This window comes from Mobula hypostoma, chromosome 7 (genome assembly GCF_963921235.1).
Source record: "Mobula hypostoma chromosome 7, sMobHyp1.1, whole genome shotgun sequence".
NCBI lineage: Eukaryota > Metazoa > Chordata > Chondrichthyes > Myliobatiformes > Myliobatidae > Mobula > Mobula hypostoma.
This window is the reverse complement of record NC_086103.1, coordinates 186429032-186455375: the sequence shown is the minus strand read 5'-3', so window position 1 is coordinate 186455375 and position 26344 is coordinate 186429032. Positions and strand designations below refer to the sequence as shown.

The 26344-nt window shown below is 45.1% G+C and overlaps 1 protein-coding gene across 5 annotated transcripts in view; it reads left to right on the top strand.

Moving 5' to 3' along the window:
• The window catches only part of fhip1b (FHF complex subunit HOOK interacting protein 1B), a 149041-nt gene that overhangs the window by 55369 nt on the left and 67328 nt on the right, over positions 1–26344 (top strand). For all 5 annotated transcript variants that reach the window (XM_063054781.1, XM_063054780.1, XM_063054783.1 and 2 more), the window contains 2 exons: positions 2378–2977; positions 3255–3413. In XM_063054781.1, the coding sequence (XP_062910851.1) occupies positions 2378–2977; positions 3255–3413 (759 nt within the window). The remainder of the gene's footprint in view (positions 1–2377; positions 2978–3254; positions 3414–26344) is intronic.

The window sequence follows — 26344 nt, the reverse complement described above, 5'->3', positions numbered from 1 at the left end:
GTTTTTGTATGGGAATTAGGATTTGGGGGCTGATGTGCCTGTTCCATTTTTGGTTTTTTTTTGCACAGAGGGGGGATTTGGGGATTGAAGATCATGCTGCCTTTCTTTTCTTTCTTGGTTTCATGGCTTCAGAAGGAGCTGAAGAATTTCAGAACTGTATACTTTAATAACGAATGAACCCTTGAACTTTTGAATCTCAGTTTGGACTGCAGGAGCATGGCCCATCAGTATGCAGACCACCCTTGGAAGAAGTGCAGAGCAGACTCAGCAAATTATCTCATGGCTGAATGGTTAAGCAGGTTCAAACCGTGCGCACATGCTTTGGAGGTTTGAGAGGTGTTCCAATGGACAGCAGGGATAACCTTGTCTGTCCATTAGAGATGGTCTAATGGACAACACGGATGACCCTGTCTGTAGAGTTTTGAGAGGAGTTCTAATATTTAGCAAGGATGTCCTTGTCTTTGGAGAATGGACAGCACAGATGACCATGTCTGTGAAAGTTTGGGAGGTGTTGCAATGGACAACACGGATGACTTCCCTGTGGAGATTTGAGAGGTGTTCCAGTGGATAACATGATTAACCTTGTCTGCGGAGGTTTGAGAGGTGTTCCAGTGGATAACATGATTAACCTTGTCTGCAGAGGTTTGAGAGGTGTTCCAGTGGATAACATGATTAACCTTGTCTGCGGAGGTTTGAGAGGTGTTCCAGTGGATAACATGATTAACCTTGTCTGTGGAGGTTTGAAAGGTGTTCCAGTGGACAACATGATTAACCTTGTCTGCAGAGGTTTGAAAGGTGTTCTAATAGATGTCTGTGGAGGTTTGAGATGTGTTCTAATGGACAGAACGGATGACAATGCCTGTGAAGTTTGAGAAGTGTTCCACTGGACCACACGGATGTCCTTGTCTGTAGAGGTTTGAGGTGTGTTCAAATAAGCAGCATGGATGACCATCTCTATGGAGGCTTGAGAGGTGTTCCAATGGACAGCACAGATGACTTTGCAGTGCAAGTGTTTGAGGGCTGTTGTATTAAACAGTACAGATGACCTTGTCTGTGGAGGTTTGCGAGGTGTTACTTGGGCCCACGATGAAGGTGGCTGAGTTTACAACATTCTGCGGCTTCTTCCAAACCTGTGCAGAGCACCCCCCCCCCCCCGATACCAGGCAGGCGGTGATGCAACCAGTTAGAATGCTCTTTGCAATACATCTGTAGACATTTGCACATGCCAAGTCTCCTCAAACTCCTTATGAAGTATAGCTGCTGTGCCTTCTTTGTAATTACATCAATATGTTGGACCCAGGGTAGATCCTCAGATACTGTATGTTACCCAGGAACTTGAAGCTGCTCACCCTTTCCACTGTGTGAAGGGCAGCGGGTGAATGCCGCCATCTGCAGGTCCCCTCTCTTCCACACCACATGCCTCCTCTCCTCACTGCTGGGTCTGCGTCCCTCCCAGTGGTACCATGAGACCCCCCTTCCCCTGATGGACTGGTGTGGAACAAGAAAGGAGCTCATCCCGACCACTTCCAGGGCAGGTAGAATTAGCAGTGACCCCTGCTATGACTGTGGTGCCCAGCTCCCATCAGTAACAGAGTTCCTGCTTTTGGGGGGGGAGAGGGCGCATAGGCAGGGAGGAGCTCATCTGCAAATATCTCCCCCCTACCCCAGAGGGCAATGTCGACCCACAGCTTTGTCCACAGCCCACAGCTTTGTCCACAGCCCACAGTTTAAACTTCAAGAAGCATTTTCGTAGAGAGGGGAGCTGGGGAGTTTTGGGGTGGAAGTGCACACCAGACAGGAGCTGTTGACTGGATGCCAGACTCTCCCTCTTTCCCCTCCTGAACCCCTACCACAAATCCTCCACCCTCCAGTCTCCCCACCCTTCTTCTCTCCCCTCCTCTCTCCCTCTCTGCTCCTCCCATCCACTCCTCTCCCTCTCTCCCTCCCTCTCCCTCTGTCACTCTCCTCTCCCCTCTCCCCAGTTCTACAATCCCTTTCACCTCCCACTGCCCTATCTCCCCCTCTTTTCCCTCCTTCGCCATCTCTCTCTCCTGTACCCCTTCTCTCCTCTCTTTCTTCACCCAACCCTCACTGTCTTTTCCCCCTCTCTTATTTCCCCCGTCTTTTCCCCCTCTCACCTCCCACTCTCCCCTCTCTCCCCCTCTCCCGTTTCCTCCTGTATCTCACCCCTTACCTTTCACTCTCCCCTCTGTCTCCTTCCTCTACCTCTCACTACCCCTTTCCCTGTTCTTCGTCCATCTCCCATTTCCTTTTCCCTCATCCCCCCCTCCCCTGCCCCTCTCCTTCCAACCCTTCCTGTCACCTCCCTCCACCTGATCCTCTGCTCCAACTGACGTGCCACCATTTGGTGTTACAGGTGAGCCGTATCTTGGAACAGCGGGACCCACGGACGGCGGATGAGGTGAGCGCCGTGCGCAACCACACTGACCAGATGGTGTACCTGCTGGCAGAGGAGCGGGCGCCCGAGGTGAGAGGAATGGGGCCCATCCTTGAGCTGGTGATACTCGAGGACGTGCTGGACCGGCTACTGTGCTGGACTCTGCGGCGGCAACCTGATGATACCGGCAAGATGGAGCAGCTGAAGCTGTTTGACCTGCTGGTCAGCCAGTCACAGCAGCCCCTCCTGCGGCACAAGCCCATTCTCAACGCCCTGACGAGGCTGTTGGGGGCATGTACAGAGCCACGCTCTCCGTCCCTGGAAAACAGCCTCGTGCTCCTCCTCAATCAGGTGTGTGTGTCACTCTCCAAGGAGCCTTCCGTCCTCGAGCTCTTCGTCCACACTGAGGCTAGCCAGCGCCCCGCCAACCTCCTCATCTTCTCCATCCTTGTGCCATTCATCCATCGCGAGGGCCTAATCGGGCAGCAGGCGCGCGACGCGCTTCTCCTCATCATGGGAATGTCTGCCGGCAGCAGCACCGTGGGCAGCTACATTGCCAACAACTCCTACTTCTGTCCTGTGAGTGAGCGGGTCGGCCTGGTGGGAGGCGAGTGGGGCATGGATGTCGCCTGGGGACAGGGCAGGTCCAACGGTGAGGGGAGGGGGGTCGGTTGGGCAGGAATAGGAGAGAGGGAGATGAAGGGAGCGATGGAGGGAGACAAGTGAGGGGAAGGAGGCGGAGGGGAGAGGAGCGAGGGTGGCAGGGAGGGTTGGTGCGCGACAGAGTAAAGATGGGGAGGGGCAGTGTTTTCCTCCCATGTGCCCTTCTCCCCTGACCTGCTGTCTCCTCCCCCAGGTGCTTGCCACAGGGCTGAGTGCACTATACTCATCGCTGCCGCGGAAGATCGAGGTGCGGGGGGATGACTGGCACGCACTGCGCCGTGAGGACTGGGTCGGCGTTCCCTCCATTGCTATGTTCATGAACTCGCTGGAATTCTGCAATGCTGTAATCCAGGTAGGAACCGTCAGCACCACACTGTTCACTCACTACCACGCCAGTTCAGGCGGCACGGCAAGGTCATGATTAGCATAGTGCTTCGCAGCATCAGCAACCCGGGTTCAGGTTCTGCTGGTCTCTGTAAGGAGTTTGTGCACGCTCCCCTTGACTGTGAGGATTTCCTCTGAATGCTCTGGTTTCCTCCCACAGTCCAAAGACAGACAGGTTAGGGTTAATGAGTTGTGACACTGGAAGCATGGCGATACTCGCGATCTGCTCCCAGCACATTGTCGGACTGTCTTGGTCATTGACACAGACAACTCATTTCACGGTGTGTTTCAATTCAATTAACATGTAACAAATTCATTCACAGGGTGATGGTTTCATCAGTAGCATAAGAGATCTCAAAATAGGCTCTACAGTGAGTGTATACACTCAGTAGGCACTTTATTGGGTAGACCTGTACACCTGCTTGTTAATGCAAATATCTAATCAGCCAATCATGTGGTAGCAACTCAGTGCATAAAGCATGCAGGCATGGTCATGAGGTTCAGTTGCTGTTCTGACCAAACATCAGATTGAGGAAGAAATGTGATCAAAGTGGTGCTGACCACGGAATGATTATTGGTGCCAAATGGGGTGGTCTAAGTATCTCAGAAGCTGCTGCTCTCCTGGGATTTCCGTGCACAACAGCCCCAAGCGTTCATAGAAATAAGTGCAAAAAACATCCGGTGAAATGGCAATTCTGTGGGTGAAAATGACTTGTTAATGAGAGAGGTCAGAGGAGAATGGCCAGACTGTTTCAAGCTGACAGGAAGGTGACACTAACTTGAGTAACAACAGTGGGGTGCAGAAGAGCATCTCTGAATGCACAATATGTTGAACCTTGAAGTGGTTGGCAGCAGAAAACCACACCAGCCACTGAGTGTATATATACACAGATTACCAGATCTTCACAGTAACTAATCCTGACATATAATGAACAACAGATCCCCAGGAGTGGGTTACAGGCTGGGAGCTAATCCAGGGGTTTGGGGTTTATATGTAGAAAACATATCCCCAGGTGTGTGTTACAGGCTGGAATCTAATCCATGGGTTTGGAGTTTATATGTAGAAAAACATATCCCCAGGTGTGTGTTACAGACTAGGATCTAATCCAGTGGTTTGGAGGTTTAAACTAATTTGACAGCGGGGTGGAAACTGGAGTGATGGGACTCAGGATAGGACAGGTGGTAAAAAAGCAAAGATAGCGTGCAGTCAGATTGTCAGGAAGGACAGGCAGGACAAAATTGCAGCCAGCCCGGTGAATATCAGTGCATTGGGGATGCAGAATCAAAAAGGGTAGCAATTACAGTACTCAAAGTGTTATACAGGTTTCCCCCGCCATTTGGAGGTAGAGCGTTCCTATGAAACGGTTCGTAAGCCAAAATGTCGTAAAGCGAAGAAGCAATTACCATTTATTTATATGGGGAAAATTTTGTGAGTGTTCGCAGACCCAAAAATAACCTACCAAATTATGCCAAATAACACACAAAACCTAAAATACCAGTAAACATATAGTAAAAGCAGGAATGATATGATAAATACACAGCCTATATAACGTAGAAATGCTTCTCTACAACGATTGCCTGCACAGATCTCCGTAGCGAAAATCTCACGCAAGCGCTCTTGACAGAAAATCTCACGTAAGCGCTGTTGGCATAAACGCGCTCTCCAGTATCCTTTAAGCTATGAGGCTGCCAAATCTACCAAATAACACGTAAAAATACGCAGCCGATATAAAGTAGAAATAATGTATGTACAGTGTAGTATCACTTACTGGAATTGGGAAAACAGCGCCGAGCACACTGATGATGGTGTGTTCGGCTGAGTCATCGCAGGTTGGGGTGGTGCAGTGGCCCCCACCCTCCGGGCCGCCGACCCAATACATTGCCGCGAAGAATGCAGCGGTAGCCGGGAGGCATCCAGCACGTCTTTAAGAAAAAAGCCGAAATAAACATGCTAATTAATTAGGTGCTGCCGGCACGTAAATGTCAGCCCAGATCAGTGCCGATTGCCAATTGCATCGCCTCTGATCTGGGCTGACAATTACGTGCTAGGCGGCACCTAATTAATTAGCATGTTTATTTCGGCTTTTTTCTTAAAGATGTGCTGTGTGCCTCCCGGCTACCGCTGCATTCTTCGCGAATCGGTACAGTATCTGTCCGGGGCCCGGGTGTTGGGGTGGTGGGACACGGGGGTGCCATCTCATCGTCAATCAGGGCAGGCAGCTCATCTTCTCCTATGACTGCCCACCTCGATGTCGAAGGTCGAGGTTCGTCGTCTGCTGTGGCTGATGTGGAAGGCTTGCTTGACTGCTGAGCCTCGCGCATTTTTCTATCATACAGTTGTTTGTAAGGACTCAAACCAACCTGCAAATATCCCCTAAACCTACGTACCCTTTCAAAATTAAAGTTGTACGTTATCATTGCAGCGAAAATCTCACGCAGTTGCTTCACTTTCTGCATTCGGTTGCATTCGGTTTTGATTGTTATCCTTTCCTCTTCCAATTGCATCAGCTCTTCATCATCAGTTCTTGGTCATGGGATGCCAAAACCTCTTCAACATCATCTTCATCAACTTCCACAAGCCGAACTCACTTTGTCCTTGCTTCATTCACCACGATCGAAACGCTTAATTATGTCTAGTTTTATACTACGTGTAACACCCTTACTCTTTCAGGCTTTTCTGACACTTCAGAACTCATCTTGCTAACGGCTGCTCAATGCAACGTGTTAAAGCAATGCCGTTCCGAATCCGGGGCAGAGCGGCTGCTCAGGGCGCGCGCTGCCTTTCATCGCGCACTGATTTTTTATCGCACGCTGCCTTTCTTCATAACAGTGAAAACACCTTCTGAAAGCGAAAACAGGATACTAATGAGGTCTTTTGTAACAGTGAGGTTTCGTAAAGCGAACATTCGAAAAGCGGGGGACACCTGTATCTCAATGCACAGAGTATAAGAAACTTGTTGCACTATTACAGATCGTCAGGTATGATGTTGTGGCCATCAATGAATTGTGGCTGAAGGATGGTTGTAGTTGGGAGCTGAATATCCAAGGTTACATGTATTGGAGGGACAGGAAGGTAGGCAGAGGGGGTGGTGTGGCTCTGCCGGTAAAGAATGGCATCAAATCAATAGAACAATGTGACATAAGATTGGAAGATGTTGAATCCTTTTGGGTTGAGTTAAGAAACTGCAAGGGTAAAAGGCCGTTGATGGCAGTTATATACAGGCCTCCCAACAGTTGCTGGGAGGTGGAACACAGGTTACAACAGGAGATAGAAAAGGCGAGTCAAAAGGGCAATGTTATTATAGTCATGGGAGATTTTAACAGGCAGGTCGATTTGGAAAATCAGGTTGGTAATGGATCTCAAGAGATTGAGTTTGTTGAATGCCTACGAGGTGGCTTTTTAGAGCAGTTTGTCATTGAGCTTACCAGGGGATCAGCTATACTGGATTGGGTGCTATGTAATGTATGAGAGGTGATTAGGGAGCTTAAGGTAAAAGAACCCTTAGGAGCCAGTGAACACAATATGATTGAAACTTGAAATTTGATAGGGAGAAAGTAAAGTCTGACATAGTGTATTTCAGTGGAGTAAAGGAAATTACAGTGGTATGAGAGAGGAGTTGGTCAAAGTAAATTTGAAGGAACTGCTGGCAGGGATGACAGCAGAGTAGCAATGGCATGAGTTTCTGGGGGAAATGAGGAAGGCGCAGGGTAGATATATTCCAAAAACAAAGAAATACTTGAATGGCAAAATAGTACAACAGTGGCTGACAAAAGAATTTCGAGCTAATGTAAAATCAAAAGAGAGGGCATACAGCAAAGCAAAAAAATAGTGGGAAGATAGAGGATTGGGAAGCTTTTAAAAGAATCATTAGGAGTGAAAAGAGGAACTATGAAAGCAAGCTAGCAAACAATATCAAAGTGGACAGTAAAAGTGTTTTCGAGCATATAAAATATAAAAGAGAGATGAGAGTGGATATAGGACTGCTAGAAAATGAGGCCGGAGAAATAGTAACTGGGGCCAAGGAGATGGCAGATGAAGTAAATGAGTATTTTGCATCGGTCTTCATTGTGGAAGACGATGGAAAACAGGACAACGTCAGCATGGTTTCCTTCAGGGAAAATCCTGCCTGACAAACCTTTTGGAATTCTTTGAAGAGATTACAAGTAGGATAGATAAAGGGGATGCAGTGGATGTTGTATATTTGGACTTTGACAAGGTGCCACATGTGAGACTGCTTACCAAGTTAAGAGCATGTGGTATCACGGGCAAGTTACTGACATGGTTAGAGCATTGGCTGATTGGTAGGAGGCAGCGAGTGGGAATAAAAGAATCCTTTTCTGGTTGGCGGCCAGTGACTGGTGGTGTTCCACAGGGGTCAGTGTTGGGACCGCTCCTTTATTATTGTTTATGAATGATTTAGATGATGGATTAGATGGCTTTGTTGCCAAGTTTTCAGATGTTACGAAGATTGGTGGAGGGGCAAATTGTCTTGAGGAAACACATAGGCTGCAGAAGGACTTAGACAGATTAGGAGAATGGACAAGAAGTACAATGTTGGAAAATAAATGTGCAGACTATTTTCTAAACAGGGAGAAAATCCGAAAATTTGAGATGCAAGGGGACTTTAGGAGTGAAAAGAGGAACTATGAAAGCAAGCTAGCAAACAGTATCAAAGTGGATAGTAAAAGCTATCCACTTAATAGTAAAAGTGAGGAAGGCAAATGCAATGTTAACATTCATTTCAAGAGGTCTAGAATGCAAGAGCAGGGATGTGATACTGAGGCTTTATAAGGCACCGGTGAGGACTCACCTTGAGTATTGTGAACAGTTTTGGACCCCTCATCTTAGAAAAGAAGTGCTGATATGGGAGACGGTCATGGGAGGTTCACAAGGTTTTTTTTCCAGGAATGAAAGGGTTATCATACGAGGGAAGTTTGATAGCTCTGGGTCTGTACTCACTGGAATTCAGAAGGATGGGAAGGGGATCTCATTAAAACCTTTCAAATGTTGAAAGGCCTAGACAGAGTAGATGTGGAAAGGATGTTTCCCATGTGGAGGAGTCTAGGACAAGAGTGCACAGCCTCAGGATGGAGGACCATCCATTTAAAACAGAGCTGCAAAGAAATTTGTTTAGCCAGAGGGTGGTGAATTTGTGAAATTTGTTTTGACAGGCAGCTGTGGAGGCCAGGTTGTTGGGTGTATTTAAGACAGAGATTGATAGGTTCTTGATTGGACACAGCATCAAGGGTTACTGTGAGAAGGCCGGGGAATGGGTCTGACAAGGGGAAAGAAGGATCAGCCATGATTGAATGGCGGAGCAGACTCGATGAGCCAGATGGCCTAATTCTCTCCTTTGTCTTATGGTTTATATTTAGAATAACAGGGATTAAGGCTGGGATCTAATGCAGGGGTTTGAGGGGTTTATATATAAAATAACAGATCCCCAGGAATGGGTTACAGGTTGGGATCTAATCAGTGGATTTGGGGATATATCTGTATGTAATAACAGATCCCCAGGAATGGGTTATAGGCTGGGATCTAATCCATGGGTTTGGGAGGTTTATGTATAGAATAACAGATCCCCATGAGTGGATTACAGACTGGGATCTAACCCGTGGGTTTGGCGATCTTCAATGCCTATTAAAAGTATTCATCCCCCTTGGAAGTTTTCCTGTTTTATTGTTTTACAACATTGAATCACAATGGATTTAATTTGGGGCTTTTTTGACACCAATCAAGAGAAAAAGACTCTTCTGTGTCAAAGTGAAAACATCACTACAAAGTGATCTAAATTAATTAAAAATATAAAACACATTACATAAGTATTCAGCCCCTTTAACATGACACACCAGATCATCACGGGTGCAGCCAGCTGGTTTTGGAAGTCACATAATTAGTTAAATAGAGGTCTGTTTTTGGAGACCTGTGCGCAGTCAAGGTGTTTCAATTGATTGTAGTAAAAATACACCTGTATCTGTAAGGTCCAACTGCTGGTGAGTCATTATCCTGGTAAAACCTACACCATGAAGACAAGAGAACACTCCAGGCAACTCTGCGAAAAAGTTATTGAAAAGCACAAGTCAGGAGATGGATGCAAGAGAATTTTCAAGTCACTGAATATCCCTTGGAGTACAGTTAAGTCAATCATCAAGAAATGGAAAGAATATGGAACAGCTGTAAATCTGCCTCGAGTAGGCTGTCCTCAAAACCTGAGTGACTATGCAAGAAGGGGACTAGTGAGGGAGGCCACCAAGCGATATATGACAACTCTGGAGGAGTTACAAGCTTCAGTGGCTGAGATAGGAGAGACTGCGACTACAACTGTTGCCTGGGTTCTTCACCAGTCACAGCTTTATGGGAGAATGGCAAAGAGAAAGGTACTGTTGAAAAATATCACGTGAAATCTTAGCTAGAGTTTGCCAGAAGGCATATGGAAGACTCTGATGTCAGCTGGAAGAAGGTTCTATAGTCTGATGAAACCAAAATTGAGCTTTTCGGCCATCAGCCAAGCATGACACGTCATCAAAAACACACCATCCCTACCGTGAAGCATGGTGCTGGCTGCATCATGCTGTGGGGATGCTTCACTGCAGCAGACCCTGGAAGGCTTGTGAAGGAAGAGCAAATGCAGCAAATACAGGGAAATCCTGGAGGAAAACCTGATGCGTCTGCAAGAGAACTGCAACTTGGGCAAGATTTGTTTTCCAGCAAGACAATGACCTCAAGCATAAAGCTACACATGAATGGTTTAAAAGCAACAAAGTTAATGTCCTGGAGTGGGGAAGTCAGACCCCAGACCTCAATCCATTAGAGAATTTGTGACTGGACTTGAAAAGGGCTGTTCACTGACAATCCCCATGCAATCTGACAGAATTTCAGCTGTTTTGTAAAGAAGAATGGGGAAAAATTGCAGTTTTCAGATGTGCAAAGCTGATAGAGATCTATCCACACAGACTCAAGGCTGTAATTGCTGCCAAAGGTGCATCTGCTAAATACCGATTTAAAGGGGGTGAGTAATTAAGCAATCAATTATTTTGTGTCAGTCTGAAATCCCAACTAAAAGTTTGGAGGGTTGATACATAGAGTGGTTACAAGTTGAATACTGTATACAGGTATCTTGTCTCTGTATTGGACAACAGAAGCAAAGCCTCTTACCAAAGCCTTATTAAGCCTCAGCATTATATCCTTGCTCTTACATTCTAGTCCTCTCAAAGTGAGTGCTGAAATTGCATTTGCCTTCCTTGCCACCAGCTCTACCTGCAAATTAACCTTTAGGGAATCTTGTACGAGTTCTCCCAAGTTCCTTTGCACCACAGTTTTTCAAAAATTTTCTCCCCATTTAGAAAGTAGCCCGTGCCTTTATTCCTTCTACGGATGTGCATGACCATACACTTCCCTACACTATATTCCATCTGCTACTTCTTTGTCCATTCTCCCAATCTGTCCCTGCCACTCCATCTGCAAACTTGGCCACAAAGCCATCAATTTATCATACAAACTGATGAAATATAACGTGAAAAGAAGCAGTTCCAATACCACCCCCTGTCGAACACCACTAGTCACCAGCAGCCAATCAGAATAGATGCTCTTTAAACATAGAATAGAAACATAGAAAACCTACAGCACAATACAGGCCCTACGGCCCACAAAGCTGTGGCGAAACTGTCCTTACCTTAGAAATCACCTAGGGTTACCCATAGCCCTCTATTTTTGTAAACTCCATGTACCTATCCAGGAGTCTCTTAAAAGACCCTATCGTTACCGCCTCCACCACTGTCGCCGGCAGCCCGTTCCATACACACACCACTCTCTGCGTAAAAAACTTACCCCTGACATCTCCTCTGTACCTACTTCCAAGCACCTTAAAACTGTGCCCTGTCGTGTTAACCATTTCAGCCCTGTGAAAAAGCCTCTGATTATCCACACGATCAATGCTTCTCATCATCTTATACACCTCTATCAGGTCACCTCTCATCCTCCGTCGCTCCAAGGAGAAACAGCTGAGTTTATTCTGACTCTTCGTTTCCTGCTAGTCAGCCAATCTTCTATCCATGCTAGTATCTTTCCTGTAATACTATGGGTTCTTTCCTTGTTATGCAGCCTTATATGCAGTGCCTTGTCAAAGGCCTTCTGAAAATTCAAATAAACAACCTCTCAGGTGCCAGGGTACGGGATGTCGCGGATCGGGAGCAGAGTATTCTGAAGGGAGAGGGTGAACAGCCAGAAGTCTTGGTACACGTTGGTACCAATGACATAGGTAGAAAAAGAGAGGAGGTCCTGAAGAGAGAATTCAGGGAGTTGGGTAGGAAGCTGAAAAGCAGGAGCTCCAGGGTAGTAATCTCAGGATTGCTGCCTGTGCCATGTGCTAACGAGTGCAAGAATAGCGTGATCAGACATATTAACGCATGGCTGAGAGGCTGGTGTGGGGGACAGGGCTTCGGGTTCCTGGATTCTTTGGGGCCTCTTCTGGGGAGGTACGACCTGTACAAAAAGTACAGGTTACACCGGAACCCAAAGGGGTCCGATATCCTAGCGGGCAGGTTTAATAGAGCTGTTAGGGAGGGTTTAAACTAGTTTTGCAGGGGGATGGGAACCAGAGTGAGAGGGCTGAGCAAGGGGAAAACAGAAATAAATCAAAGATAGCGTGCAACAGAGTTGATAGAAAGGACGGGCAGCAGATGAGGCTTAATCACAGCTGTGGGATGAGTTACAGGGCAATAGAGGTGTGGTGCAGTTAAGGCAGAAAGCAACAAATACTGGACTGAAATTGTTGCATTTTAATACACACAGCATAAGAAATAAAATGAACAATCTTGAAATTCAGCTACAGATTGTCAAGTCTGACGTTGCGGTCATCTCTGAAGCTTGACTAAAGGATGGCTGCCATTGGGAGTTGAATGTCCAAGGATATACAGTGTATCGGAAAGATAGTTTAGTAGGCAGAGGGGGTGGTGTGGCCCTGTGTATAAGAAGTAATATTAAATCATTAGAAAGGGATGACATAGGATCAGAAGGTGTAGAGTCTCTATGGGTTGAATTAAGAAATGACAAGGGTAAAAGGACCCTAATGGCAGTTGTATACAGGCCTCCAAACAGCAGCCGGGATGTGCATTACAGACTACACCAGGAGATACAAAAGGCGTGTCAGAAGGGCAATGTCATGATAAACGTTGGGGATTTTATTATGAAAATGAATTGGAAAAACCAGGCCAGTAGTGGACCTCAAGAGAGAGAATTTGTAGAATGTCTAAGGGACGGCTTTTTAGAACAGCTTGTTGTTGAGCCCGCTAGGGGATTGGCTGTGCTGGATCGGGTGTTGTGTAGTGATCAGAGGTGATAAGAGAGCTTAAGGTTAAGGAACTCCTAGGGAACAGTGATCACAATATGATCGAGCTCACTTTGAAATTTGAGAAGAAGAAACTAAATTCCAATGTGTTGGTATTTCAGTGGAATAAAGGAAATTACAATGGCATGAGAGGGGAACTGGCCAAGGTCGACTCGAAAGGGACATTTGCAGGAAGGACAGCAGAGCAGAAATGACTGGAGTTTCGGCGAAAATTGAGGGAAGTGCAAGACAGATGTATTCCAAATAAGAAATTTTCGAATGGAAGAAGGACACTACCATGGCTGACAAGTGAAGTCAGAGCCAAAGTAAAAGCAAAAGAGAGAGCTTGCAAGGAAGCCAAAGTTAGTGGGAAGATAGAGGATTGGGAAGCTTTTAAAAACTTGCAGAAGGAAGCTAAGAAAGTCATTAGGAAGGAAAAGATGAATTATGAAAGGAAGCTGGCCACTAATATCAAAGAAGATACTAAAAGCTTTTTTAAGTATATAAAGGGTAAAAGATAGTTGAGGGTAGATACAGGACCAATAGAAAATGACACTAGAGATATGGTAATGAGAGACACAGAGATGGCAGAGGAACTGAACGCATATTTTGCATCAGTCTTCACAGTGGAAGACGTCTGCAGTATACCGGACATTAAAGAGTGTCAGGGAAGTGAAGTTTGTGCAGTGAAAATTACAACTGAGAAGGTGCTCAAAAAGCTTAATGGTCTGAGGGTGGATAAATCACCTGGACCTGATGGAATGCGCCCTCAGGTTCTGAAGGAAGTAGCTGGAGAGATTGCAGAGGTATTAACAATGATTTTTCAAGAATTGATAGATTCTGGCATTGTACCAGATGACTGGAAAATTGCAAATGTTACTCCGCTATTTAAGAAGGGTGGGAGGCAGCAGAAAGGAAACTATAGACCTGTTAGCTTGACCATCAGTGTTTGGGAGGTTGTTGGAATTGGTGGTTAGGGATGAGATTACGGAGTACCTGGAGGCACATGACAAGATAGACCAAAGCCAGTATGGCTTCCTGAAAGGAAAATCCTGCCTGGCTAACATACTTCAATTTTTGAGGAAATTACTAGCAAGGTAGACAAGAGAGATGTATTAGATGTGGTGTACTTGGATTTTCAGAAGGCCTTTGACAAGGTGCCACACATGAGGCTGCTTAGCAAGATAAGAGCCCATGGAATTACAGGGAAGTTACCAGCATGGGTGGAGCATTGACTGGTCGGCAGAAAACAGAGAGTGGGAATAAAGGGATCCTATTCTGGCTGGCTGCTGGTTACCAGTGCATTTCTACAGGGGTCGGTGTTGGGACCGTTGCTTTTTACGATGTATGTCAATGATTTGGACTACGGTGTTAATGGATTTGTGGCTAAGTTTGCCGATGATACAAAGATAGGTGGAGGAGCGGGTAGTGTTGAGGAAACAGAGTCTGCAGAGAGACTTAGATAGTTTAGGGGAATGGGCAAAGAAGTGGCAAATGAAATACAACATTGGAAAGTGTATGGTCATGCACTTTGGTGGAAGAAGTCAACGGGCAGACTACTATTTAGATGGGGAGAGAATTCAAAATGCAGAGATGCAAAAGGACTTGGGAGTCATTGTGCATGATACCCTAAAGGTTAACCTCCAGGTTGAGTTGGTGGTGAAGAAGGCAAATGTAATGTTGGCATTCATTTCTAGAGGTATAGAATATAAAAGCAGGGATGTGATGTTGAGGCTCTATCAGGCACTCGTGAGACCACACTTGGAGTATTGTGTACAGTTTTGGGCTCCTTATTTTAGAAAGGATATACTGACATTAGAGAGAAGATTCACAAGAATGATTCCAGGAATGAAAGGGTTACCGTATGAGGAACGTCTGGCAGCTCTTGGGCTGTATTCCCTGGAGTTCAGGAGAATGGGGGGGGGGGGGCGCGGAATTTCATAGAAACATTCCGAATGTTAAAAGGCCTGAACAGATTAGATATGACAAAGTTATTTCCCATGGTAGAGGATTCTAGGACAAGAGGGTACAACTTCAGGATTGAAGGACGTCCTTTTAGAACAGAGATGCGGAGAAATTACTTTAGTCAGAGGGTGGTAAATCTGTGGAATTTATTGCCACGAGCGGCTACGGAGGCCAAGTCATTGGGTGCATTTAAGGCAGAGATAGATAGGTTCTTGATTAGCCAGGGCATCAAAGGGTATGGGAAGAAGGCAGGGGAGCGGGGATGACCAGAAGAATTGGATCAGCCCGTGATTGAATGGTGGAGCAGACTCAATGGGCCGAATGACCCGCTTCTGCTCCTATAGCCTATGGTCTTATGGTCTTACTGACTGTCCTATGTCTATCCTGCCTGATATTTCTTCAAAAAATTCCAACAGATTTCTCCTTAAGGAAACCATTTTGACTTTGGCCTATTTTATCATGCACCTCCACGATTCCCAAAACCTCATCCTTAATAATGGACTCCAACATCTTTCCAGCCACTGAAGTCAGTTGAACTGGCCTTTCTCCTGCTTTCCAGGGCAACTTGTGTGGCAGCAGAACTCTCTATGGATATGATTAAATATTCTTGTTTCAGCCTGATACAGCTAAAAAACACAACTGCTTTCAAGGTCAGTACAGTTAACAAAGATGTGTTAATGAGATTAAATGAACTATCGCTGCCTGAAACTGACGGAAACAAGGCAGATTGTGGACATACTCTTCGCCAGATTCCACAGAGGAAACATGGGTGCAGAGTGGGGTTACAAGTGCGTTTAAGGAAACAGGGATTTAAACTCCCAAAACTGACTATCTTGCTGGTAAATGTGCAGTCTCTGGTGAATAAAGTCAATGATCTCAGAGCTAGGGTGCTGAATCAGAGGGACATTAGGACTGCGTGCGTCTTTTGTTTCACGGAATCCTGGTTAACCCCTTCCGCACCGGATGCAGTGATCCAGATCAACGGGTTTACTGTACACCGTCAGGATAGATCTACAGAGTCTCTCAAAAGCAGAGGTGGAGGAATATGCCTCATGATCAACTCTTCTTGGTGCACAAATATATTAGTGCTGTCCCAATTCTGCTCACCAGACCTGGAATATCTAGCAGTAAAGTGCCATCCATTTTACCCACCATGGGAGATTTCCGGGATCATTTTGGTAGCAGTATACCTTCTGCCTCAGGCCAATGTCCATCAGGCTTTAGATGATCTGAGCAATGGGATCAATACGCACGAAACAGCGCACCCTAAAGACTTCACCATAGCTTTGGGAGATTTTCTTCTTCTTCAGTCTGAAAAAATCACTAAGCATTTACCATCTACAGATCACTTGCAATACCAGACGAAACTATACACTGGACGATTGTTACACCACCATCAAGAATGCCTACTGTGCTGTTCAACGCTCTCACTTTGGGAAGTCTGATCACCTGGCTGTACTTCTACTCCCTGAGTATAGGCAGAGACTGAAGACTGCAGCACCAGTAGTGAGGATCATGAAGGTATGGACAAGGGAAGCACAGGAGTGCCTATAGGACTGCTTTGAATTGGTGGTCTAGACCATATTCAATTATTCATCTTCAAATCTGGATGAGTATGCTGCAGTTGTTACCAACTTCATTAAAACCTGTGTGGATGAGTGTGTGCCCACAAGGGCATGCTGTACATTCTCACCAAAAGCCGTGGATGAACCAGGAGGTATGTCATCTGCTGAAGGCTAGATCTCTGGCATTCAACACTGGTGACTCGGGTCTGCACCAGAGGGCTATTTCAAGGGCGAAGGGACAATTTCGAATGAGGTTAAAGGCGACATTGGATGTACGACAACTCTGGCAGGGTTTGTAAGACAGTAATTCCTACAAAGCGAAACCCAATAGCATGAATGGCAGTAATGCTTCACTACCAGATGAACTCAATGCCTTCTATGCCCACTTTGAAAGGGAGAATATAACTACAGCTGTGAAGATCCCTGCTGCACCTGATGACTCTGTGATCTCTGTCTCAGAGGCCGATGTTAGGCAGTCTTTAAAGAGGGTGAACCCTCGCAAGGTGGAAAGCCCCAACGGAGTACCTGGTAAGGCTCTGAAAAGTTGTGTCAGCCAACTGGCGGGAGTATTCAAGGACATTTTCAACCTATCACTGCTATGGTGGATGTTCCCACTTGCTTCAAAAAGGAAACAATTATACCAGTGCCTAAGAGGAATAATGTGAGCTGACTTAATGACTATCGCCCAGTAGCACCCACATCAACAGTGATGAAATGCTTTGAGAGGTTGGTCATGACTAGACTGAACTCCTGCCTCAAGAAGGACCTGGACCCATTGCAATTTGCCTATCGCCACAATAGGTCAACAGCAGATGCAATCTCAGTGGTTCTCCACACGGCTTTAGACCACTTGGATAACACAAACACCTACATCAGGATGCTGTTTATCGACTATACCTCAGCATTTAATACCATCATTCCCACAATCCTGATTGATAAGTTACAGTACCTGGGCCTCTGTACCTCCCTCTGCAATTGGATCCTCAACTTCCAAAACGGAAGACCACGATCTTTGTAGATTGGTGATAATATCTCCTCCTTGCTAACGATCAACACTGGCACACCTCAGGGGTGTGTGCTTAGCCCACTGCTCTACTCATGACTTTGTGGCTCGGCATAGCTCAAATACCATCTATAAATTTGCTGATGATACAATTATTGTTGGTAGAATCTCAGATGGAGACGAGAGGGCATACAGGAGTGAGATATGCCAACTAGTGGAATGGTGTCACAGCAACAACCTGGCACTCAACGCCAGTAAGACGAAAGAGCTGATTGTGGACTTCAGGAAGGGTAAGATGAAGGAACACATACCAATCCTCAGAGAGGGGTCAGAAGTGGAGAGAGTGAGCAGTTTCAAGTTCCTGGGTGTCAAGATCTCTGAGGATCTAACCTGGTCCCAACATGTCGATGCAGTTATAAAGAAGTTACAGACAGTGACTATACTTCATTTGGAGTTTGAGGAGATTTGGTATGTCATCAAAACTACTCAAAGAGTTCTGTAGCTGTATCGTGGAGAGCATTCTCATGGGCTGCATCACTGTCTGATTGGGAGGGGGAGGTGCTATTGCACAGGACCAAAAGAAGCTGCAGAGGGTCATAAATCTAGTCAGCTCCATCTTGGGTACAAGCCTACAAAGTACCCTGGACATCTTCAAGAAGCAGCGTCTCAGAACGGCAGCATCCAATATTAAGGACCTCCAGCATCCAGGGCATGCCCTTTTCTCACTGTTACCATCAGGTAGGAGGTACAGAAGCCTGAAGACACACACTCAGTGATTCAGGAACAGCTTCTTCCCCTCTGCCATCCAATTCCTAGATGGACATTGAACCCGTGAACACTACCTCACTTTTTTAATGTATGTTATTTCTGGTTTTGCACAGTTTTTAATCTATTCAATATATGTGTACTGTATTTGATTTAATTATTTATTAATATTTTTCTTCTATATTATGTATTGCAATGAACTGCCACTGCTAAGTTAACAAATTTCACGACACTTGCCGATGATAATAAACCTGATTCTGATTCTCTGGCCCTTTTTGAAGAGTGGAGTGACGTTTGCAATTTTTCAGTCCTCTGGAACTGTCCCAGAATCTGGTGTTTCTTGAAAGATCGTTACTAATGCCTCCACAATCTCTTCAGCTGCCTCTTTCAGAACCCTGAGGTATCGTCCATCTGGTCCAGGTAGTTTATCTGTCTTCAGCTTCCCAAGCACCTTTCCTTAGTAATACCAACTATACTCATTTTTTCAACCCCCTAACATACTCATGTTCCTGGCATACTGCTAGTGTCTTCCATAGTGAAAACTAACACAAAATACTTGTTCAGTTCATCTGCCATCTCTTTGCCCCCAATTACTACCTCTCCAGCATCATTTTCCTGCGATGAAATATCTACTCTCACCTCTCTTTAACTCTATGTATATCTGAAAAAATCTTTTGGTATCCTCTTTTATATTATTTATGAGATTAACTTCATATTTAATCTTTATTCTCCTTATGGTTTTTCTCGTTGCCTTTTGTTGGTTTTTAAAAATTTCCCAATCCTCTAACTTCCCACTAATTTTTGCTCAGTCATATGCCCCCTCTATTGCTTTTATGGTATCTTTGACTTTCCTTATCAGCTATGGTTGTGTCATTATCCCTTTAGAATACTTATTTATCTTCTGGATGTACCTATCGTGTGCCTTCCAAATCCCCATCAGAAACTCTGGCGTCGTTTTTCTGCCGTCATCCCTGCTAGTATCCCCTTCAAATCAACTTTGGCCAGCTCCTGATGAAGTGCCTCAGCCAGAAGCATAAGAACATTAGAAATAGGAGCGGGAGTCGGCCATCTGGCCTGTCAAGCCTGCTCCACCATTCAATAAGATCATGGCTGATCTGACCATGTATTCATCTCCGCAAAAATCTATCCAACCTTGCCTTAAAAATATATTTACGAGGTAGCCTCCACTGCTTCATTGGGCAGAGAATTCCACAGGTTCACCACTCTCTGGGAAAAACAGTTCCTCCTAACTTCCATTCTAAATCTACTCCCCCAAATCTTGAGGCTATGTCCCCTAGTTCTAGTCTCACCGACCAGTAGAAGCAACTTTCCTGTCTCTACTTTATCTATTCCTTTCTTAATTTTATATGATTCTATAAGATCTCCTCTCATTCTTCTGAATTCCAACAAGTACAGACCCAGGCGACTCAATCTCTCCTCATAGTCTAAACCCCTCATCTCTGGAATCAAACCGATAAACCTTCTCTGCACCATCTCCACAGCCGGTATATCCTTCCTCAGGTAACGAGACCAGAACTGCACACAGTACTCCAGGTGCAGCCTCACCAGTACCCTGTACAGTTGCAGCATAACCTCCCTGCTCTTCAATTCAATCCCTCTAGCAATGAAGGCCAACATCCCATTTGCCTTCTTGATATCCTGCTGCACCTGTAAACCAACCTTTTGTGATTCCTGCACAACCACTCACAAGTCCCTCTGCACAGCAACATGTTGCAGTTTTTTACCATTTAAGTAATAATCTGCTCTTCCATTTTCCCTTCCAAAGTGGATGACCTTGTACTTACCAACATTGTACTCCATCTGTCATACCCCTGCCCACTCACTTAACCTATCTATGTCTCTCTGCAGATTCTCTGTATCTTCTGTACAATTTGTTTTTCCACTCAATTTAATATCATTAGCAACCTTAGATACACTACACTCGGTCCCCTCTTCCAGATCGTTAATGTATATTGTGAACAGTTGTGGGCCCAACACCGACCCCTGCGGTACATCACTCACCACTGATTGCCAACCAGAGTAACGCCCATGTATCCCAACTCTCCACTTTCTATTAGTTAATCATTTCTCTATCCATGTTGACACATCACCCCCAATCCTATGCATCCTTATCTTATGGATAAGTTTTTTATGTAGCACCTTATCGAACACCGTCTGGAAATCCAAGTAAATAACGTTCATCTGTTCCCTTCTATCCACTGCGCTCATTATATCCTCAAATAACTCCAGTAAGTTTGTCAAACAGGACCTGCCCTTTCTGAATCCATGCTGCATCTGCCTGATGGATCCATTTCTTTCCAGATGCCTTGCTATTTCTTCTTTAGTGATAGCTTCAAGCATTTTCCCAGCTACAGGTGTTAAACTAACTGGCTTATAGTTACCTGCCTTTTGCCTACATCCTTTTTTGAACAGTGGTGTGACATTCGCCATCTTCCAGTCCGCTGGGACCTACCCAAAGTCCAGAGAATTTTGGTAAATCATCACCAAAACCTCTACTATAACTTCTGCCATTTGATAAGGTGCCTCATGCAAGGCTTATTGAGAAAGTAAGGAGGCATGGGATCCAAGGGGACATTGCTTTGTGGATCCAGAACTGGCTTGCCCACAGAAGGCAAAGAGTGGTTGTAGATGGTTCATATTCTGCATGGAGGTCGGTGACCAGTGGTGTACCTCAGGGATCTGTTCTGGGACCCTTACTCTTCATGATTTTTATAAATGACCTGGATGAGGAAGTGGAGGGATGGGTAGTAAGTTTGCTGATGACACAAAGGTTTAGGGTGTTGTGAATAGTGTGGAGGGCTGTCAGGGGTTATAGCGGGACATTGATAGGATGCAAAACTGGGCTGAGAAGTGGCAGATGGAGTTCAACCCAGATAAGTGTGAGGTGGTTCATTTTGGTAGGTCAAATATGATGGCAGAATATAGTATTAATGGTAAGACTCTTGACAGTGTGGAGGATCAGAGGGATCTTGGGGTCTGAGTCCATAGGACGCTCAAAGCAGCTGCACAGGTTGACTCTGTGGTTAAGAAGTCATACGGTGCATTGGCCTTCATCAATTATGGGATTGAGTTTAGGAGCTGAGAGGCAATGTTGCAGCTATATAGGACCCTGGTCAGACCCCACTTGGAGTACTGTGCTCAGTTCTGGTCGCCTCAGTATAAGAAGGATGTGGAAACCATAGGAAGGGTGCAGAGGAGATTTACAAGGATGTTGCCTGGATTGGGGAGCATGCCTTAGGTTGAGTGAACTTGACCTTTTCTTCTTGGAGCAACAGAGGTTGAGAGGTGATCTGATAGAGGTGTATAAGATGATGAGAGGCATTGATCATGTGGATAGTCAGAGGCTTTTTCTCAGGGCTGAAATGGCTGCCACAAGAGGGCACAGTTTTAACGAGCTTAGAAGTAGGTACAGAGGAGATGTCAGGGTAAGTTTTTTACGTGAGTGCGTGGAATAGGCTGCCAGCGATGGTGGTGGAGGCAGATACAATAGGGTCTTTTCAGAGTCTTCTGGATAGGTACATGAAGCTTAGAAAAATAGAGGTCTATGTGTAACCCTAGGTAATTTCTAAGGTAAGGACATGTTTGGCTCAGCTTTGTGGCCAAAGGGCCTGTATTGTGCTGTAGGTTTTCTATGTTTCTTTCAGTAGCATGGGATGCATTCCATCAGGACAGGGGACTTAACTACCTTCAGGCCCACAGGTTTGCTCAGCAATACCTCTTTAGTGATAGCTATTGTATGGAGGTCCTCACCTCCCATCGCATCGATAACATCTCTCTTTGGCGTGTTTGATGTGTCCTCCTCCGTGAAGACCGACACAAAATAGTCATTCAAAGCCTCTGCCTTTTCCTCATTACTCAATATCAATTACCCCTTCTCGTACTCAGAGGGACCTACATTCACCTTAGCCACCCTTTTCCGCTTTATATAATTATAAAACTTTTACTATTCATTTTCATATTTTGTGCTAGTTTATTTTCATAATCTATCTTCCTTTTCTTTATTGCTTGCTTTGTGGTTCTTTGTTGCTTTTTAAAGTTTTCCCAATCTTTCAGTTTCCTGTTACTCTTGGCAACTTTGTATGCACAAGCTTTTAGTTTGGTGCCTTCTTTTATTTCCTTAGTTATCCAAGGCCGGCTCTCCACATCCTTACTGTCCTTGCACAGGACCAGATCTAAGATAGCGTGTTCCCTTGTAGGGTCAGTAAGGTGCTGTTCAAGAAAGTCATCATGGATGCACTCTATGGAGCCCTCCTCAAGACTGTCTCAACCAACTTGATTCACCCACTCAGAATCCGAATCAGGTTTATTATCACCGGCGTGTGTCGTGAAATTTGTTAACGTTGCAGTAGCAGTTCAATGCAATACATAATATAGGAGAAGAAGAGGAGGAAATAAATAAATAAATTGCAGTATACGTATATTGAAGCAACTCAAAATACTTTATACTTTATTGTCGCCAAACAATTGATAATAGAACGTGCAATCATCACAGCGATATTTGATTTTGCGCTTCCCGCTCCCTGGAGTACAAATCGATAGTAAATATTAAAAATTTAAATTATAAATCATAAATAGAAGATAGAAAATGGAAAGTATCGTAGTGCTAAAAAACCAAGAGGAGGTCCGGATATTTGGAGGGTACGGCCCAGATCCGGGTCAGGATCCATTCAGCAGTCTTATCACAGTTGGAAAGAAGCTGTTTCCAAATCTGGCCGTACGAGTCTTCAAGCTCCTGAGCCATCTCCCGGAGAGAAGAGGGACGAAAAGTGTCTTGGCTGAATGGGTCGTGTCCTTGAATATCCTGGCAGCACTGCTCTGACAGCGTGCGGTGTCGGAGCAGTGCAAATCGTGCAAAAAACAGAAATAATATATATTTAAAAAGTGATGTAGTATTCATGGGATCAATGTCCATTTAGGAATCGGATGGCAGAGGGGAAGAAGCTGTTCCTGAATCACTGAGTGTGTGTCTTCAGGCTTCTGTACCTCCTACCTGATGGTAACAGTGAGAAAAGGGCATGTCCTGGGTGCTGGAGGTCCTTAATAATGGACACTGCCTTTCTGAGACACTGCGCCTTGAAGATGTCCTGAGTACTTTGTAGGGTAGTACCCAAGATGGAGCTGACTAGATTTACAACCCTCTGCAGCTTCTTTCGGTCCCTGTGCAGTAGCCCCCCCCCCCCCCAATACCAGACAGTGATGCAGCCTGTCAGAATGCTCTCCACAGTACATCTATAGAAGTTTTTGAATGTATTTGGTGACATACCAAATCTCTTCAAACTCCTAATGAAGTATAGTCACTGTCTGTAACTTCTTTATAACTGCATCAATATGTTGGGACCAAGTTAGATCCTCAGAGATCTTGACACCCAGGAACTTGAAGCTGCTCACTCTCTCCACTTCTGATCCCTCTATGAGGATTGGTATGTGTTCCTTTGTCTTACCCTTCCTGAAGTCCATGATCAGCTCTTTCATCTTACTGACATTGAGTGCCAGGTTGTTGCAGCGACACCGCTCCACTAGTTGGCATATCTCGCTCCTGTATGCCTTCTCATCTCCTGCTGAGTTCCTCCAGCATTCGTATACGTTGCTTGGATTTCTAGCATCTGCAGATTTTCTCTAGGTTGTGATTGTCGTTATTACATTCCTTTTCTATCTCCTGTTGTATTTTGTAGCCTACATCCTGGCTACTGTTCAGGGGCTTGTGTATAACGTCCTTCGGCGTCTTTTTCCCCTTGCAGTTCTTAACTCTACCCATAAGGATTCTACGTCTTCTCATCCTATGTCACCTCTTTATAAGAATTTGATTTCATTTTTTTACAAAAATGCCACCCCACCTACTCTGCCTAACTGCCTGTCCTTTCAATACAAAGTGTATTCTTGGACAGTAAGCTGCCAACTATGATCTTATTTCAGCCACGACTCGGTGATACCTGCCACACCCTAACCGCACTTAAAGATCCTCAGCCTTTCCTCTATCTTATTTCGTATCTATGACGAAGATGCAGGACAGATATATCCCAAAAATGAAGAAATACTCTAATGCAAAATAATACAACCGTCGCTAACAAGGGAAGTCAAAGCTGAGGTAAAAACAAAAGATGGGCATACAACAAAGCAAAAATTAGCGTGAAGATAGAGGATTGGGAAGCTTTTAAAAACCTACAGACAGCAACTAAAAGAATCACTAGAAGGGAGAAGATGATATATGAAGGGAAGCTAGCAAACAATATCAGATTGGATAGTAAAGGCTTCTTCAAGTATATCAAAAAAATAAAAGAGAGATGAGAGTGAATATAAGACTCCTAGAAAATGAGGCGGGAGAAATAATAATGAGGGACAAGGAAACGGCAGATGAACTAAATAAGTATTTTGCATCAGTCTTCACTGTAGAAGACACTAGCTGTGTGCAGGTGTTGTAGTGTGTGAAGGAAAAGAAGTGGGTGTAGTTACTATTACAAGAGAGAAGGTGCTCAAAAAGCTGAAAGACCTGAGGGTACATAAGTCACCCGGACCAGATGAACTGCACCCTAGGGTTCTGAAAGAGTTAGCGTTCGAGATTGTGGCGGTATTAGAAATGATCTTTCCAAAATCATTGGACTCGGGAATGGTACCAGAGGACTGGAAAATTGCAAATGTCACTCCATTTTTTAAGCAAGGAGGAAGGCAGCAGAAAAGAAATTATAGACCAGTTAGCCTGACCTCAGTGGTTGGGAAGATGTTGGAGTCAATGTTAAGAATGAGATTGGCCTATGTCACCAAGTACTCAAAGTCAGCGTGGTTTCCTTCAGGGAAAATATGGCCTGACAAACCTGTTGGAATTCTTAGAGGAGTTTACAAGTAGGATAGATAAAGGGGATGTAGTGGATGTTGTATATTTGGACTTTCAGAAGAAAAGTTACAGAAAAGTTACTAACATGGTCAGAGCATTGGCTGATTGGTAGGAGGCAGCGAGTGGGAGTAAACGAAGGGTCTCGGCCTGAAACTTCGACTGTACCTCTTCCTAGAGATGCTGCCTGGCCTGCTGCGTTCACCAGCAACTTTTACGTGTATTGCATAAAAGGATCCTTGTCTGGTTGGCTATCAGTGACTAGTGGTGTTCCACGGGAGTTGGTGTTGGGACCGCTTCTTTTTATGCTGTATATCAATGCTTTAGATGATGGAAAGGATGGCTTTGTTGCCAAGTTTGCAGATGATATGAAGATGGTGGATGGGGAGGTAGTGTGGAGGAACCGGTAGGATGTAGAAGGTTTTAGACAGATTAGGAAAATGGACAAGAAAGTGGCAAATGAAATACAGTGTTGGAAAATACCTGGTCGTGCACTTTGCACATTTACTTCTACTACCAGAGTATTTTCTAAACGGGGGAGAAGATCCAAAAATCTGAGATGCAAAGGAACTTGGGAGTCCTTGTGCAGAACACCGTAAAGGTTAACTTGCAGATTGAGTCAGTGGTGAGGAAGGCAAATGCCATGTTAGCATTCATTTCAAGAAGTCTCAAATACAAGAGCAGGGATGTGATGCTGAGGCTTTATAAGGAACTGGTGAGGCCTCACCTTGAGTGTTGTGAACAGTTTTGGGCCCCTCATCTAAGAAAAGATGTGCTGGCATTGGAGAGGGTTCAAAGGCGGTTCACAAGGATGATTCCGGGAACAAAGGGTTATCATATAAGGAACACTCGATAGCTCTGGGTTTGTACTTGCTGGAATTTAGGAGGGTGAAGGGGGATCTCATTGAAACCTTTCAAATGATGAAAGGCCTAGACAGAGTAGACGTGGAAAGGATGTTTCCCATGTTGGGGGAGTCTAGGACAAGCGGGCACAGCCTCAGGATAAAGGGGCGCCAATTTAAAACAGAGATGCAGGGAAATTTCTTTCGCCAGAGGGTGATGGAATTTGTTACCACAGGCAGCTGTGGAGGCCAGATGATTGGGTGTATTCAAGGCAGAGATTGATAGGTTCTTGATTGGACACAGCATCAAAAGAGAAGGTGGGGCAGTAGGGCTGAGGAGGGGAAGGAAGGATTAGCTATGATTGAATGGCAGAGCAGAGTTGATGGGCCTAATTCTGCTCTCATGTCTTATGGACTTATTATATACACTGTGCATTCAAGTATAACACCTTCAGTCCTGTGTTCAATGGTTCAATTTAATTACGAGTGTTCAACCTGAAATTCTTACTCTTAGCAGACATTCGCAAAACAGAGAAATAAAACCCCAAAGAATGAATGAGAGAAAAAATGTTAGAACCCCAAAGCC